The following is a 14,521-nucleotide window of genomic DNA, read 5'->3' on the forward strand; positions in this document are numbered from 1 at the left end:
GACACTCACACAGACACACACACCCACCCACCTGACAGACACTCACACTGACACACACACCCACCCACCCGACAGATACTCACACTGACACACTCCCCACCCAACAGACACTCACACTGACACACACACCCACCCACCCGACAGACACTCACACTGACTCACACACCCACCCACCTGACAGACACTCATACTGACACACAGACCCACCCACCCGACAGACACTCACACTGACACACACACCCACCCACCCGACAGACACTCACACTGACACACACACCCACCCACCCGACAGACACTCACACTGACACACACACCCACCCACCCGACAGACACTCACACTGACACACACACCCACCCACCCGACAGACACTCACACTGACATACCCACCCACCCGACAGTCACTCACACTGACATACACACCCACCCGACAGACACTCACACTGACACACACACCCACCCACCCGACAGACACTCACACTGACACACACACCCACCCACCTGACAGACACTCACACTGACACACACACCCACCTGACAGACACTCACACTGACACACACACCCACCCACCTGACAGACACTCACACTGACACACACACCCACCTGACAGACACTCACACTGACACACACACCCACCCACCCGACAGACACTCACACTGACACACACACCCACCCCCCCGACAGATACTCACACTGACACACTCCCCCACCCGACAGACACTTACACTGACACACACACCCACCCGACAGACACTCACACTGACACACACACCCACCCATCCGACAGACACTCACACTGACATACCCACCCACCCGACAGTCACTCACACTGATATACACACCCACCCGACAGTCACTCACACTGACATACACACCCACCCGACAGTCACTCACACTAACATACACACCCACCCGACAGACACTCACACTGACACACACACCCACCCACCTGACAGACACTCACACTGACACACACACCCACCCACCCGACAGATACTCACACTGACACACTCCCCACCCAACAGACACTCACACTGACACACACACCCACCCACCCGACAGACACTCACACTGACACACACACCCACCCACCTGACAGACACTCACACTGACACACACACCCACCTGACAGACACTCACACTGACACACACACCCACCCCCCCGACAGATACTCACACTGACACACTCCCCCACCCGACAGACACTTACACTGACACACCCACCCACCCGACAGACACTCACACTGACACACACACCCACCCGACAGTCACTCACACTGACATACACACCCACCCGACAGACACTCACACTGACACACACACTCCCCCACCCGACAGACACTCACACTGACACACACACCCACCCACCCGACAGACACTCACACTGACATACCCACCCACCCGACAGTCACTCACACTGATATACACACCCACCCGACAGTCACTCACACTGACATACACACCCACCCGACAGACACTCACACTGACACACACACCCACCCACCCGACAGACACTCACACTGACATACCCACCCACCCGACAGTCACTCACACTGACATACACACCCACCCGACAGTCACTCACACTGACATACACACCCACCCGACAGACACTCACACTGACATACACACACCCAACCGACAGACACTCACACTGACATACACACACCCAACCGACAGACACTCACACTGACATACACACCCACCCGACAGTCACTCACACTGACACACACACACAGACACTCGCACTGACAGACACACAGACACACACACAGACACACACACACACAGACACACATACACACACTCTCACGCAGACTTTATTGTGACCATTTGACCATTGTGCTGTATTTGGAGAAGGAGAGGTGAGAGGTGAGAGGAACGAGGTAAAATAAAGACTGAGGGAATGGAAGATGAATGAAGAAACAAGAAGAAAAGCAGAAAACAAAACCTCTGGCGGAGCAGAAGCAAGTTGTCCAGCGTGTTTTGAAAGTGTCTGGACCGAACATACCGAAACTAGCACCCAAACTGCCCGTCCTGTGCAATGTGATGGCTGGCTCCTGGCGGTGGACTCCTGGGGTGGGGGAAGAGGGTGACAAAAGCAGAGTTCAGCATTACACAGTATGATCCCACAGTAATATGCGACTCAGGTAAACACAAAGTCAGGTAAACACTAGCCCGGTACCTGCACGTGGTGGAGGGTAGTTCCTGCTGGTGAAGTCGGATGCGGGAAATCCTCGGAATGCTGGAAAGGAAACCATCAGTCCATCAATCAGGATTCCTCTGGCATTACAAACCCGAAACAACGCAGATAGACAAACGGAGTGGATATGTCATGCACTGCCTACCTGATCGCTGTCCTGGACCACCATGAGGGGAGAGGAAGTGACCCACAATTGACATCATTCATTTAAAAAGAAACAGTGGGTGATGCCAGCAAGTACTCCAAGCTGCTGAAACATTCCGAAAATGGAGAGGCCCCAAACAGCTGTAATCCAAAGGGTCTGATGTTATATAATCACCAGATAGAGGGTCTGGTGAGACCCTCAAGAATAAAGTAATGGGAGGACAGGGATGGTCATTACAGAGGAGGACTGCTACAACTTACAGCAGCACTCCAATAAACTTGCAGAATGGACAAATAATTGGAAAGTGATGTCGCACCAGATAAAATGTGAGGATGGAAGAACAGGGAGGACATTAATTACCTGGAACATGAGCGTTTCGGTAAAATAGAGGAACAAGGAGTAGAAATACACTAAATGTTGAAAGTTACATCCCTGGTTAGCAGGAGGGTTAAAAACCAAAGCAAGCACTGTATTTTATTTCGAGGGGGATAGAATTGAAGCATAGGGGTCGAATACTAAACCTTGGTTTAGTCAATACCCTTGGTTAGATCACACTTAAAGAACCAATTATGGTCTGGCCTCTGAAATAAAAAGGAAACACTGACACTAGACAGGGCATGAAACAGATTTATGAGGATTGTACAGAAATGTGGGGGTAAACACATCAGGAAAGGTCTCATCTATCTTGGGGAAAGGCTGAGGCAGGGCCTAATCAGGGTCTTTAATATTAGAAGGTTTTGACATAGAGTCATAGAGATGTACAGCATGGAAACAGACCCTTCGGTCCAACCCGTCCATGCCAACCAGATATCCCAACCCAATCTAGTCCCACCTGCCAGCACCCGGCCCATATCCCTCCAAACCCTTCCTATTCATATATCCATCTAAATGCCTCTTAAATGTTGCAATTGTACCAGTCTCCACCACTTCCTCTGGCAGCTCATTCCACCCTCTGTGTGAAAAAGTTGCCATTTAGGTCTCTTTTATATCTTTCTCCTCTCACCCTAAACCTATGCCCTCTAGTTCTGGATTCCCTGACCCCAGGGAAAAGACTTTGCCTATTTACCCTATCCATGCCCCTCATGATTTTATAAACCTCTATAAGGTCACCCCTCAGCCTCCAGGGAAAGCAGCCCCAGCCTGTTCAGCCTCTCCTTATAGCTCAAATCTTCCAATTCTGACATCATTGTAAATCTTTTCTGAACCCTTTCAAATTTCACAACATCCTTCCGATAGGAAGGAGACCAGAATTACATGCAATATTCCAACAGTGGCCTAATCCTGTACAGCCACAACATAACAGAGTAGATACAAGAAAAAACGGTTCCTCTCACGGCAAAGGATATTAACACAACTTCTTCAGGAGGAGATGCTCACTGAGGAATCCTGAACACCTCCCAGGCCCAGTGCCCCAGTTCCCCAGTTCCACAGTGCCCCAGTTCCCCAGTTCCACAGTGCCCCAGTTCCTCAGTGCCTCAGTGCCCCAGTTCCTTTGTTCTCCTGTTTCCCAGTTCCTCAGTGTCCCAGTGCCCCAGTTCCCCTGTTCCCCAGTACCCCTGTGCCTCAGTGTCCCAGTGCCCCAGTTCCCCTGTTCTCCAGTGCCCCAGTGCACCAGTGCCCCAGTTTCCCAGTTCCCCAGTGCCCCAGTGCCTCTGTGCTCCAGTTCCCCAGTGCACCAGTGCCCCAGTGCCTCAGTGCCCCCAGTTCCCCAGTGTGCCAGTGCCTCAGTTCCCCAGTTCCCCAGTGCCTGAGTGCCCCAGTTCCCCAGTGCTCCAGTTCCCCAGCGCCTGAGTGCCCCAGTGCTCCAGTTCCCCAGTGCTGCAGTTCCTCTGCTCCCTTGTTCCCCAATTCCCCAGTTCCTCAGTGCCCCAGTTCCCCTGTCCCCCTGTTCCCCAGTGCCCCAGTGCCCCAGTGCCTCAGTTCCCCAGTTCCCCAGTTCCCCAGTTCCCCAGTTCCCCAGTTCCCCAGTGCCCCAGTTCCCCAGTGCCCCAGTTCCCCAGTGCCCCAGTGCCTGAGTGCCCCAGTTCCCCAGTGTCCCAGTGCTCCAATTCCCCAGTGCCGCAGTTCCCCAATTCCCCATTGCCCTTGTTCCCCAGTTCCTCAGTGCCCCAGTGCCCCAGTTCCCCAGTTCCCCAATGCCTGAGTGCCCCAGTTCCCCAGTGCTCCAGTTCCCCTGTTGCGCAGTTACCCAGTTCCCCAGTGCCCCGCTCCCTTCTCCCCAGTGCCCCCGTTCCCTAGTGCCCCAGTTCCCCAGTGTCCCAGTTCCCCAGTGCCCCAGTTCCCCAGTTCCCCAGTGCCCCAGTTCCCCAGTGCCCCAGTGCCCCAGTTTCCCAGTGCCCCAGTTCCCCAGTTCCCCAGTGCCCCAGTTCCCCAGTGCCCCAGTTCCCCAGTGCCCCAGTTCCCCAGTTCCCCAGTGCCCCAGTTCCCCGGTGTCCCAGTTCCCCAGTGCCCCAGTTCCCCAGTTCTCCAGTTCTCCAGTTCCCCAGTGCCCCAATTCCCCAGTTCCCCAGTAGCCCAGTTCCCCAGTTCCCCAGTGCCCCAGTGCCCCAATTCCCCAGTTCCCCAGTGCCACAAACCTTCATCCCTCATCGGCTGAGAGCGAGCAGGCTGCTGTGAGGGGCTGCTTAACATGAAGGTCCTTGGCTCAGGGATTTTGCTGGTAGTGACGTCATGTGCAACATGCAGAGGTTGCTGTGTGGGACTCTTGCTGCTGGTTGGTTTGAGAGTTGTGGCTGTAGTAGTGGGTGGTGTCTTGGTCGTCTTCAGCTTCCCTATATAAAATAGCCCATTATCCAGAAAAGAAACATATTCATAATATGCCACAAGTTAACTTCGAATCAAATCAAAATGGCCCTTTCCCCTGATGGCCTCATTCAAACAATTCGCCCCGACACCCCAAAACCCACAACCTTTGGCATGGTTTCAGAAAAAAATCACTCAACTTCCAATCTAACTCCAATCTCAGTGGAGTATGAGGCCATTCAGCCTACTGTGTTTGCACCGGATCACTAGGTAGTGATCAGAAGGGGAAATGGGGATGCTATTTCCTCCCTCTCTCTGCAAAGGGTCAGTGATGCATAATCTCCAGCCCCTCACAGCTGACTTTCAGCTAACCCAGCACAGACTAGGGCTGACTCTGAGCCAAGGGTCCTATCCCTAGTACCTGTTTCCATTGATACTTTGTAATTTTGTGGCAATGCCATCAGTGTTTCTCCAAATGGAAAAGTAGAATTCTAGCTGATCTGTTTGGCTGAGGAATATTCTGGGTTTCACAGGAGAGTCTCTAACTGGAACATCATGATTAACAGAGCAGGTCATTCCTGTCCCGGGTCACCAGCTCCACACCAAAATACTCACCTGTCCTAATTCTTGAGGTTCTCGAAGGAAGAAATTCAAGAATTGATGGATATGTCACTCCTTTCTGTTGTTTGGGGCCTGGAGGGACAGGCAGAAGGAGAGTTTGGTTAATGCCTGTTCACAAGGCCTAACATCACAGAGAGCACAGTCATATCTCAGACGGGTTTGTCATGGCTCAGCGGATGATACTCTCACCTCAGTCTAGGAGCTTCTGAGCTCAGGCCACTCCCAAAACCGGAGCACAAAAAAATCTGAAGCTGCTGTTCAGGTGCAACACTGCCAAAGGTGCTACCTCTCAGGTGAGACAACAAACTGAGGTGCCTGTCTGTCCTCTCTACTGATGTTAAATAATGCAGGCCTCGGTTTGAAGGAGGATCAGAGGGTTTCTCCTCAGGGTCCTGACCAATTACCTATCTCTCAATCATGTTCACAAAAACAGATGATCAGTTCATTATTGTATTGCTGTTTGTGGGAGCTTGCTGTGCACTGATTGACTTCCATAAAAGTAGCTAGTTGGCTCTGAAGTGGTTTCAGATATCTTGAGGATTTGATGTTGATATATAAATGCAAATCTTACTTCTGGCTCCTATCCTCATAAATGTAGCTGTGAATTGTACACAGTCTCCCTCTCTCTCTCTCTCTCTCTCCCTCCCTCTCTGAGAGTGCTGCTCTTAGGAAGGGCGTCCTTTCATCCACACAGACTCATAATATTCACTTCAACATTACTACACAGTTCCACATTGCTGTAGAAATAAGGAGCTTAATCAAGTTCACACACCTTCCAGAGTAATAACCTTTGGAGTATTACAGGAAATGCAGCAACCCATTTGCTCACAGCAAGCTTCCACACACAGGAAATGAGACAAACTTTTTGTTGTGATGGCAACTGAGGCATAAATATTGACCAGGACACTGGAGAGTACCCTGCTCCTCTCATAAAGTTCCTGGCATCTTTTACACCCACCTGAGAGGGCAGAAGGGGGCCCCTGTTTATTGTCTCAGTGGAAAGGAGACAAGCCTGATAATGATTTTGTCAGATAGTTAACAAAGGTTCACAGTTACACAAGGTAAAACAGGAACATTTGTCGGGTTCCCAACACTCCAGATTTTGTCAGGAATTTCCAGGAATGTAAAATCCTTTGGATACTACAGTGAGTAAAAGCTTCAGGAGACAAATCAGCTTCTTTGAAGACCTTCATTACAAAGGATAATGGAGATTATAAAAGGCTGTTGGACCAGGCAGTGTGGTTAGAGACAAAGTTAAAAATCACACAACACCAGGTTATAGTCCAACAGGTTTAAGTGGAAGCACACTAGCTTTCGGAGCGACGCTCCTTCATCTCTGAAAGCTAGTGCTTCCAATTAAACTTTTTGGACTATAACCTGGTGTTGTGTGATTTTTAACTTTGTACACCCCAGTCCAACACCAGCATCTCCAAATCGTGGTTAGAGACAAGTGGTCATGTGATGTAACCTCCGGGAATACATCCAATCAAATTTGACAAACCTGACTATTTGGTTGAAAGCCAAGGTAGTTTGATTACAAAGTAGTTATGGTGCACAAAGTATGCATTAGAATTGACTGAACTCTGGCAGGAAATGATTGTAAGAAGACAGAGTTAACCTTAGAAGGTGTTTCTTTTGGGGGGGAGGGGGGTAGGCAGGATAGATGAGCCTCACCCACTGGGTGTTGATCGGGAAACCAAGACTTGTTTTTTTCATTTCCTTCTCATCAATTGCGACACGGTGGCACAGTGGTTAGCACTGCTGCCTCACAGCGCCAGAGGCCTGGGTTCAATTCCCGCCTCAGGTGACTGACTGTGTGGAGTTTGCACGTTCTCCCCGTGTCTGCGTGGGTTTCCTCTGGGTGCTCTGGTTTCCTCCCACAGTCCAAAGATGTGCAGGTCAGGTGAATTGGCCAGGCTAAATTGCCTGTAATGTTAGGTAGGGGGTAAATGTAGGGGAATGGGTGGGTTGCGCTTCAGTGGGTCGGTGTGGACTTGTTGGGCCGAAGGGCCTGTTTCCACACCGTAAGTTATCTAATTGCAATGACTGGAATTAGGAGCTTGATTTGACATCTACATCTGACTCTTTGATCTACTCTCCCTCTGAATGAGGCTTCACAATAAGAGCTAGTAAGCAAAAACAACCTTCAAAGCACAGTCTTCAATTTGAGCTTGTTAATTAAATGTGAAGCTTGGAAATGGTTACCTGACACTACGAAAGACTCTCTCCACCTGGGGAGTGACAGGGATCGAACACCATAGGAGAAAGTCCCTTTGAAACTGGAGCTGCTGGGCACCTTCCGCACGTGAATTTTCCCTCCGCTGTTGTCGATGACACCACTACAACAGACAGTGGGCTGGTTAACAACTCTCTGCTCCAATTCTCATCCACATTCTCAAAATCCCTTCCTATCTCAGTAACCTCCTCCAGCCCAGCTACCCTCCAAGATCTCCACACTCATCCATTCCACTGTATGCCTGACTTTCACAGGAATATAAGAGCAGGAGAGGCCATTCAGCCCATTGAGTCTTCTCTGCCATTTGGTACCATCATGTCTGACCATCCATTTCAATGTCATTTCCCCACATTAGCCCCATATCCCTTCACTTTATTAGCAATCAGAGGTCTGTCAATCTCTACCTAAACATGCTCAATGACTAAACCTCCACAGTCCTCTGCTGTGGTGAATGCCAAACATTCGCAATTCCTCATCATGCCCTTAATGCAGTAAACCCTTATAAATGCTCCATAAGAGTTCTTATATACATCTGACATGACCCTTATAAGGAGATATTAAGGTCAGTGTCCAGAAGCTGGCTTCAAAGGTTAAACAATAAAGATCATCTTAAATGAGAGCGAAATTTAGGGAGGGAAATCTGAAGGCAAAGTTATCACTGAGATGGGTGATTAAAAATGAAGAAGTGGCAAATAGCCAGGATTTGGGCAATGCAGACATTTTGGAATGAATTACAGTGATAGGGAAGGATGAATGAATAGGACCAAATTTCCAAATGCACGGTTCTTGGAAATAGGAGACAACAGCCCCAGGACCTGGTCAATATCCTTAATTGCTTCACCCAATAAAAGTCTATCAATCTCAGGACATTTTCCATTGGTTACGTTGAGCCAGTACAGAAGGCTGTCAAAGAATCACTCAAGAATTATGGCTTTACCTGGGTAATTTTTAAATGACATTGTTGAACATGTCATGGGAAAGCTTAGCAAATATTAAATCGCTCCAAATCATGGAACACAAATGAGCGGGTAGCAGGGCCTTAGAGACTCACTCTTTCAGAGAGATGGTACAGGGGCTGATCGGGGAAGGTACTAAGGAATGGATGTTCTTTGGTCTGCCCAAAACTTGTTAGTCTTCCAGAACAAAGAGTTGACATTGACCAAGTGTTGCAGACTGGCACATTCCAAGGTTCAGGACTACAGGCTGAGGGACACGCTGAAGCTTGGGGCAGCTGCCGCCACAGCACGGTGGGAAAAGACCACTGTCTGAGGTCTTTCTGCTGAAGTTAAATGGGGGTCCGTTAAGTTATTGGACCCTCCTGGTGCCTCAAATGCATGTAATACATAATCTTGTACAAGTAAGAGATGCCTTTGGATTGTTTATTGAATAGGGTCATACTCCAATGTTTGCTATTGGACAAAGTCAAACTGCATTTGTAACTGTGTGTGTGTGTGTATACATATATAATATACATGAATATATTATGCATAAAGTATATTTTTGAAATAAAGGGGTGAAAGGTGAGCTTTCCCAGAAGACAACGTGAGAACATATGATATAGAACATGTGGCCCTTCAAGCTTGCCTTGTCACTCAATAACCTCATGAGTGCATTCGGTTCTACTCTCCCATAATATTAGTACCTGAGTCCTTTAGGAGCTAAAAAACCACCCAATATCTGTCTTGAACATACACAGAAAGGGAGCATCTTCAGCTCTCTGGGGCAGAGAACTGCATTTCCCATTTGACCTCATCTTGGTCCTTATTCTTATGTTATGATCTATGGCTCTCAGTTATCCAGCTTGAGAAAATGTCCTCTTTCTGTTAATTCCCTGCTAAGACCTCGAGGAAATGTTATACTTTTCAATCAGTTCACCTCACATTGTCCTAAACCCCAATCTCAATCTCAACCATCCAGTCCCACATATCAATCTAGTCATCTAGCAATGGGTTGAATGGCCTCCCTCTGTGCCTGTGCCTTCTGTGAGTCTAAGCAGGTTGAGATCCAAGATAAAAATGACCTATCTTTCCAAGGAGAGAAATTATATTTGTGAACTCTGACAAAAAAAGACAAATATTACAGAACTGCAGAGATATTGACCTGTGAATAGCTGCTCCACACACACTGGAAATGGAGGCGTAGATATCAGTGCCCCACACGGCCTGCTTCGAGCCCAGACATCCTGGTGGGCACCGGGCTACAAACTCAGACACCTTTATCTTGCCTGCTCTGATGTCACAGTCTATCTGAGGCACCGCTGGGGAATTAAACACAGACAGACAATGAAGACAAGATTTGAATTCACTTAAAACTCATTCACTCACCTACACAGAATTAAAATCAGGCTCCATCAAATGAGAATCAAAGCACAGAGTGATAACAGGAAAGTGGGAAGGCAGGAGAATTCATGATTAATCTATACCCAACATTGGTTTATTCCCACCTTGAACCATTATTCCACTTCTGATCAGTCCTGGGTCCAGGAATGATCTCAAAACTGTTTAGGTAACAAATTTCTCCTGAAGTCCTGATAGAATTTAGATGCGCTTGCATATACATGGCTTCTATTTGAAACAACTTTCCCACAATGGGAAATATTTTCCACAACTAAGCCACAACACAATGCTGAAGATGCCCATTGGGGAGACAGGCCGCCTACTTGCGGAACGTTTCAGAGAACACCTCTGGGACACCCGCACCAACCAACCCAACCACCCTGTGGCTGAACACTTCAACTCCCCCTCCCACTCCACCAAGGACATGCAGGTCCTTGGCCTCCTCCATCGCCAGACCATGGCAACACGACGCCTGGAGGAAGAGCGACTCATCTTCCTCCTAGGAACCCTCCAACCACAAGGGATGAATGCAGATTTCTCCAGCTTCCTCATTTCCCCTCCCCCCATCTTATCTCAGTCCCAACTCTTGGACTCAGCACCGCCTTCTTGACCTGCAATCTTCTTCCCGACCTCTCCGCCCCTACCCCCTCTCCGGCCTATCACCCTCACCTTAACCTTCTTCCACCTATCGCATTCCCAACGCCCCTCCCCAAGTCCCTCCTCCCTACCTTTTATCTTAGCCCGCTTGGCACACCTTCCTCATTCCTGAAGAAGGGTTTATGCCCGAAACGTTGATTCTCCTGCTCCTTGGATGCTGCCTGACCGGCTGCGCCTTTCCAGCAACACATTTTTCAACTCTTCTCTCAGTCTCCTGTATTCTAGAAGTAAAGAGCTGCAGCCTATTGAGGCTCTCTTCATTCTTTGTTGGCCATCAGTACCTGTCTCCAGTGCCTCGGAATCATGTTGTCATTGTGTTGTCTGAAATTGTGCACAGTCCTATGTGATCTAACCAAGGTTTCACACAAATTTACCTACACCTCTCCACTTTCCAATGTAAACCCTGACGCCTAACCCAGCCTATTTGCTCTTCTTCCTAAGAGGCACTTCCAGAAGAGAACCCCAGCTGGCTGTGCCTGTTGTTCGAGTAAAGGGCTGGATGGACCCTGTCTGCAGGAAGGAGTCACGTGGAGCCTCGAGGTCAGAAGTGTTCACTCACATGTTCGTTTACTTTTCCGTCCCTTCTCTTTCACTCCTCCTGTTGAAGTCAGCAACAGGACTGCAAAGAAAAGACAGAGGACTGTCAGCACTCAGTCTGCCTCAGCTTGTTTAACCTGCACCACTTCATGCCCTGCAGTGGGAGGATGCCATACACTTGATGCTCTCCTTGCCCATCAGGTCAGCATGCTGTAAAATGCCAGCCAGCTCCTGACCATGCTCTCTTGCTTCACCTTAGCCACAAAACTCTCCCAGTGAGTATTATTGGATGGAAGATCACAGCCCCCCCCCCCCCCCCTGTGGTCTCCTGCTTGGTGTACCCTGAAGAGTTGGGACTCTGTGCCATGTGGGTAGATTTTGAATATTCACCTTCAAATGCTCAGCGCTAACATGAGAAATGGTGGAAGCCACAGTTTATGGCCATAAATCTCAAGAGCCAAGGGTTTTCTGAGGACTTACCATCAAAATGATTAAAATGTGAGTAAACACTGAAAGGTAAACTGATTCCTTAAAGAATCTCAATTGCTGTCACCCTTTCCTCATGTCCGAAGTTCAGCTCCTAGTCCTTCACAGCCAATGAGAGACTGACTTCCTGCTAGAGTGTAGGAAATGCAGCAACTTACAGACAGGAATGATAGAAATGAGCTGGTCCCCTGCTGTTCTCCAAGGCAGCTAGGACCTGGGCTTAATGTTTATCTGATGGACAGTGCCTCTGACACTGCAGCACTCCCTCAGGACTGCACTGGGAGTTTCAGTGTGGATTTTGTGCTCAAGAAGACAAGGGACAAGGACAATAATAACAGACCCCTACAACTCCAGGCCCAGATCTGAACTGTAGCCCAGTTATTGGATGCTGATGTACCTATCTGTCCTGGACTCTGCTGTGGACTGGAGCCTGAATCCTCAACCTTGGGCCCTGGAGGTGCAAGTACTGTCCACTAAGCTATGGCTTATACCCCATAAAAAAGAACAACACTGTGGATGCTTCAAGCTGAGGTGAGAACAGATAGACAAGGAGGAAGCGTTCAGGTCAGGCAACATCTGTGCAGGGCTAGCTTGAAGGTTCATCTACTAGAAACTTGAGGAGATTCTTGCTGGGCTCCCAACCCTCATCAATTCTGAGGTAGGAAAGGTTCCCTTGGTGGGAGTTGGTTGGCTGCCCCACTGGAAAATTAAAGACATCCCCAGGTCACTGAACAGTCAGTAAAGTCCTTCCCCAAGAAGGGATTGCCTGCAGTTGTGAACTTTGTTGGGTCATTGACAGGAAGCTCTGATGGTCTTCCATCCTGACACTGCAGAGGTCACCTCAGCCAGGGAACCATTCCCAATAGCAGGAATGTGCTGTCAGATTGTGGTCCTTTGCTGGGACGTTTTGAAAACTGCCTGACCCCTGATTCCCGTGACAGTCCTTTCCCAGGAATCCTACCCAAAGACAGGACAGCACCAGGAAACTGTCCCCGCCATTATCCATCTGAATCTCCCCTCTATAAGCCTCTGCAAAATCTGTCTGTAGCAAAATTAACTCCAATTCTCTCTGCAGACTCTGACTCCATAAGAGTGACTGGTTAGATTCTCCACAACAAACAACTATTGAAAGCAGTGTTCTTCAATCTGTTGAAGAAGGGAATGAGATGGTACTTTATGAAAAAAAAATCATGAGAGAGCACATGGAAGTGGGATAAGTGACTTTTGGGGAGCAAGACAGTGAGGGGATTTGTGACTGAAATGATCCTATAACCGCTCATCATCAAAGAGATTAACTGATTTGGGAAAACAACTGATAGCATTTCAATTTAAACAAGACATGGCACACAAGGTGTAAATATACATTGTTCTTTCTGGAACCTGGTCCCTTTTTGTGTTCAGTACAACGTCTTCCTCCATACAGAGGGAGGGGGTGTGGGGGTCTTCATGTCTGCTACTTACCGAAGGTGAGGACACTTATGGGAGATGAACCCATCGTGGGATTGAGGTCAAGTCACGAAACACACCGTCAATGAGGTCACTTTACGAGCACAGCTCCTGCTGATTATATGGAAGCACACATTGTGTCATCATCTGAAGTGGAAATAGAATTACAGAAAGCGTCAGAACTCAGCTTGCATTTATACAATGCCTTTGATGTAGCAAAATATCTCATAGCAGAATAATCACGCAACATTTGACACAGGACCACAGAAGGAGATATTGAGGCAGATAAATAAGTATGAAGTAATGCAAGGTTTGGAGGGATATGTACCAAGGGCAGGCAGAATTAGTTTAATTTGAAGGGTCATGTTTGGCACAACATCATGGGCCGAAGGGCCAATTCCTGTGCTGGATAATTCTATAGATTAGATTAGATTACTTACAGTGTGGAAACAGGCCCTTCGGCCCAACAAGTCCACACCGACCCGCCGAAGCGCAACCCACCCATACCCCTACATCCACCCCTTTAACCTAACACTACGGGCAATTTAGCATGGCCAATTCACCTGACCCGCACATCTTTGGACTGTGGGAGGAAACCGGAGCACCCGGAGGAAACCCACGCAGACACGGGGAGAATGTGCAAACTCCACACAGTCAGTCGCCTGAGTCGGGAATTGAACCCGGGTCTACAGGCGCTGTGAGGCAGCAGTGCTAACCACTGGGCCTCTATGTTCTATTTCTATGTATGAAGAAAAGTCTGAAATAAAGATGGAGGAATAGATAAGATTATGAATGAACTCCAGAAGAGCTGAAAACCTAACCGCCAATGGTGAAGTGATTAACAGGACAGAATTATAAGAGGGTCGACATTGCAATGATTAATGAGTGGCTAGGTAAGCTGGTGTGTTACTCTGAGAACTTTGGAAGAACGAGAGGCGATCTGATTGAAATATAGATTCTGAAGGGGCCTGAAGAGGCGACACTAGAGATTATTTCCCCTGGTCAGGGAATCTAAAGCATGTGTTGTGAGGGAGGAGGGGTTGGTTCACAATCTCAGAATAAGTGGCCAATCATTTAGGACTGAGATAAGGGAAATCATTTCACTCAGAGGTC

At 48.5% G+C, this 14,521-nt stretch overlaps 1 protein-coding gene across 4 annotated transcripts in view; it reads right to left on the bottom strand.

Moving 5' to 3' along the window:
* vit (vitrin) overlaps positions 1-14,521 on the bottom strand; it is a 60,597-nt gene that overhangs the window by 35,638 nt on the left and 10,438 nt on the right. For 3 of the 4 annotated variants that reach the window (XM_087978826.1, XM_087978840.1, XM_087978824.1), the window contains exons 2-9: positions 13,424-13,555; positions 11,499-11,558; positions 10,047-10,203; positions 7,916-8,049; positions 5,705-5,782; positions 4,924-5,118; positions 2,185-2,244; positions 1,951-2,073 (exon numbers count right to left, since the gene is read on the bottom strand). In XM_087978826.1, coding sequence (XP_087834952.1) covers positions 1,951-2,073; positions 2,185-2,244; positions 4,924-5,118; positions 5,705-5,782; positions 7,916-8,049; positions 10,047-10,203; positions 11,499-11,558; positions 13,424-13,457 — 841 coding nt within the window. In that variant the 5' untranslated portion in view covers positions 13,458-13,555. The remainder of the gene's footprint in view (positions 1-1,950; positions 2,074-2,184; positions 2,245-4,923; positions 5,119-5,704; positions 5,783-7,915; positions 8,050-10,046; positions 10,204-11,498; positions 11,559-13,423; positions 13,556-14,521) is intronic. The other variant, XM_087978833.1, reaches the window with a different exon arrangement.

Source organism: Chiloscyllium plagiosum, unplaced genomic scaffold (genome assembly GCF_037043375.1).
Source record: "Chiloscyllium plagiosum isolate Xiang-an unplaced genomic scaffold, Cpla_swu_hap1 HiC_scaffold_3, whole genome shotgun sequence".
Taxonomy (NCBI): Eukaryota; Metazoa; Chordata; class Chondrichthyes; order Orectolobiformes; family Hemiscylliidae; genus Chiloscyllium; species Chiloscyllium plagiosum.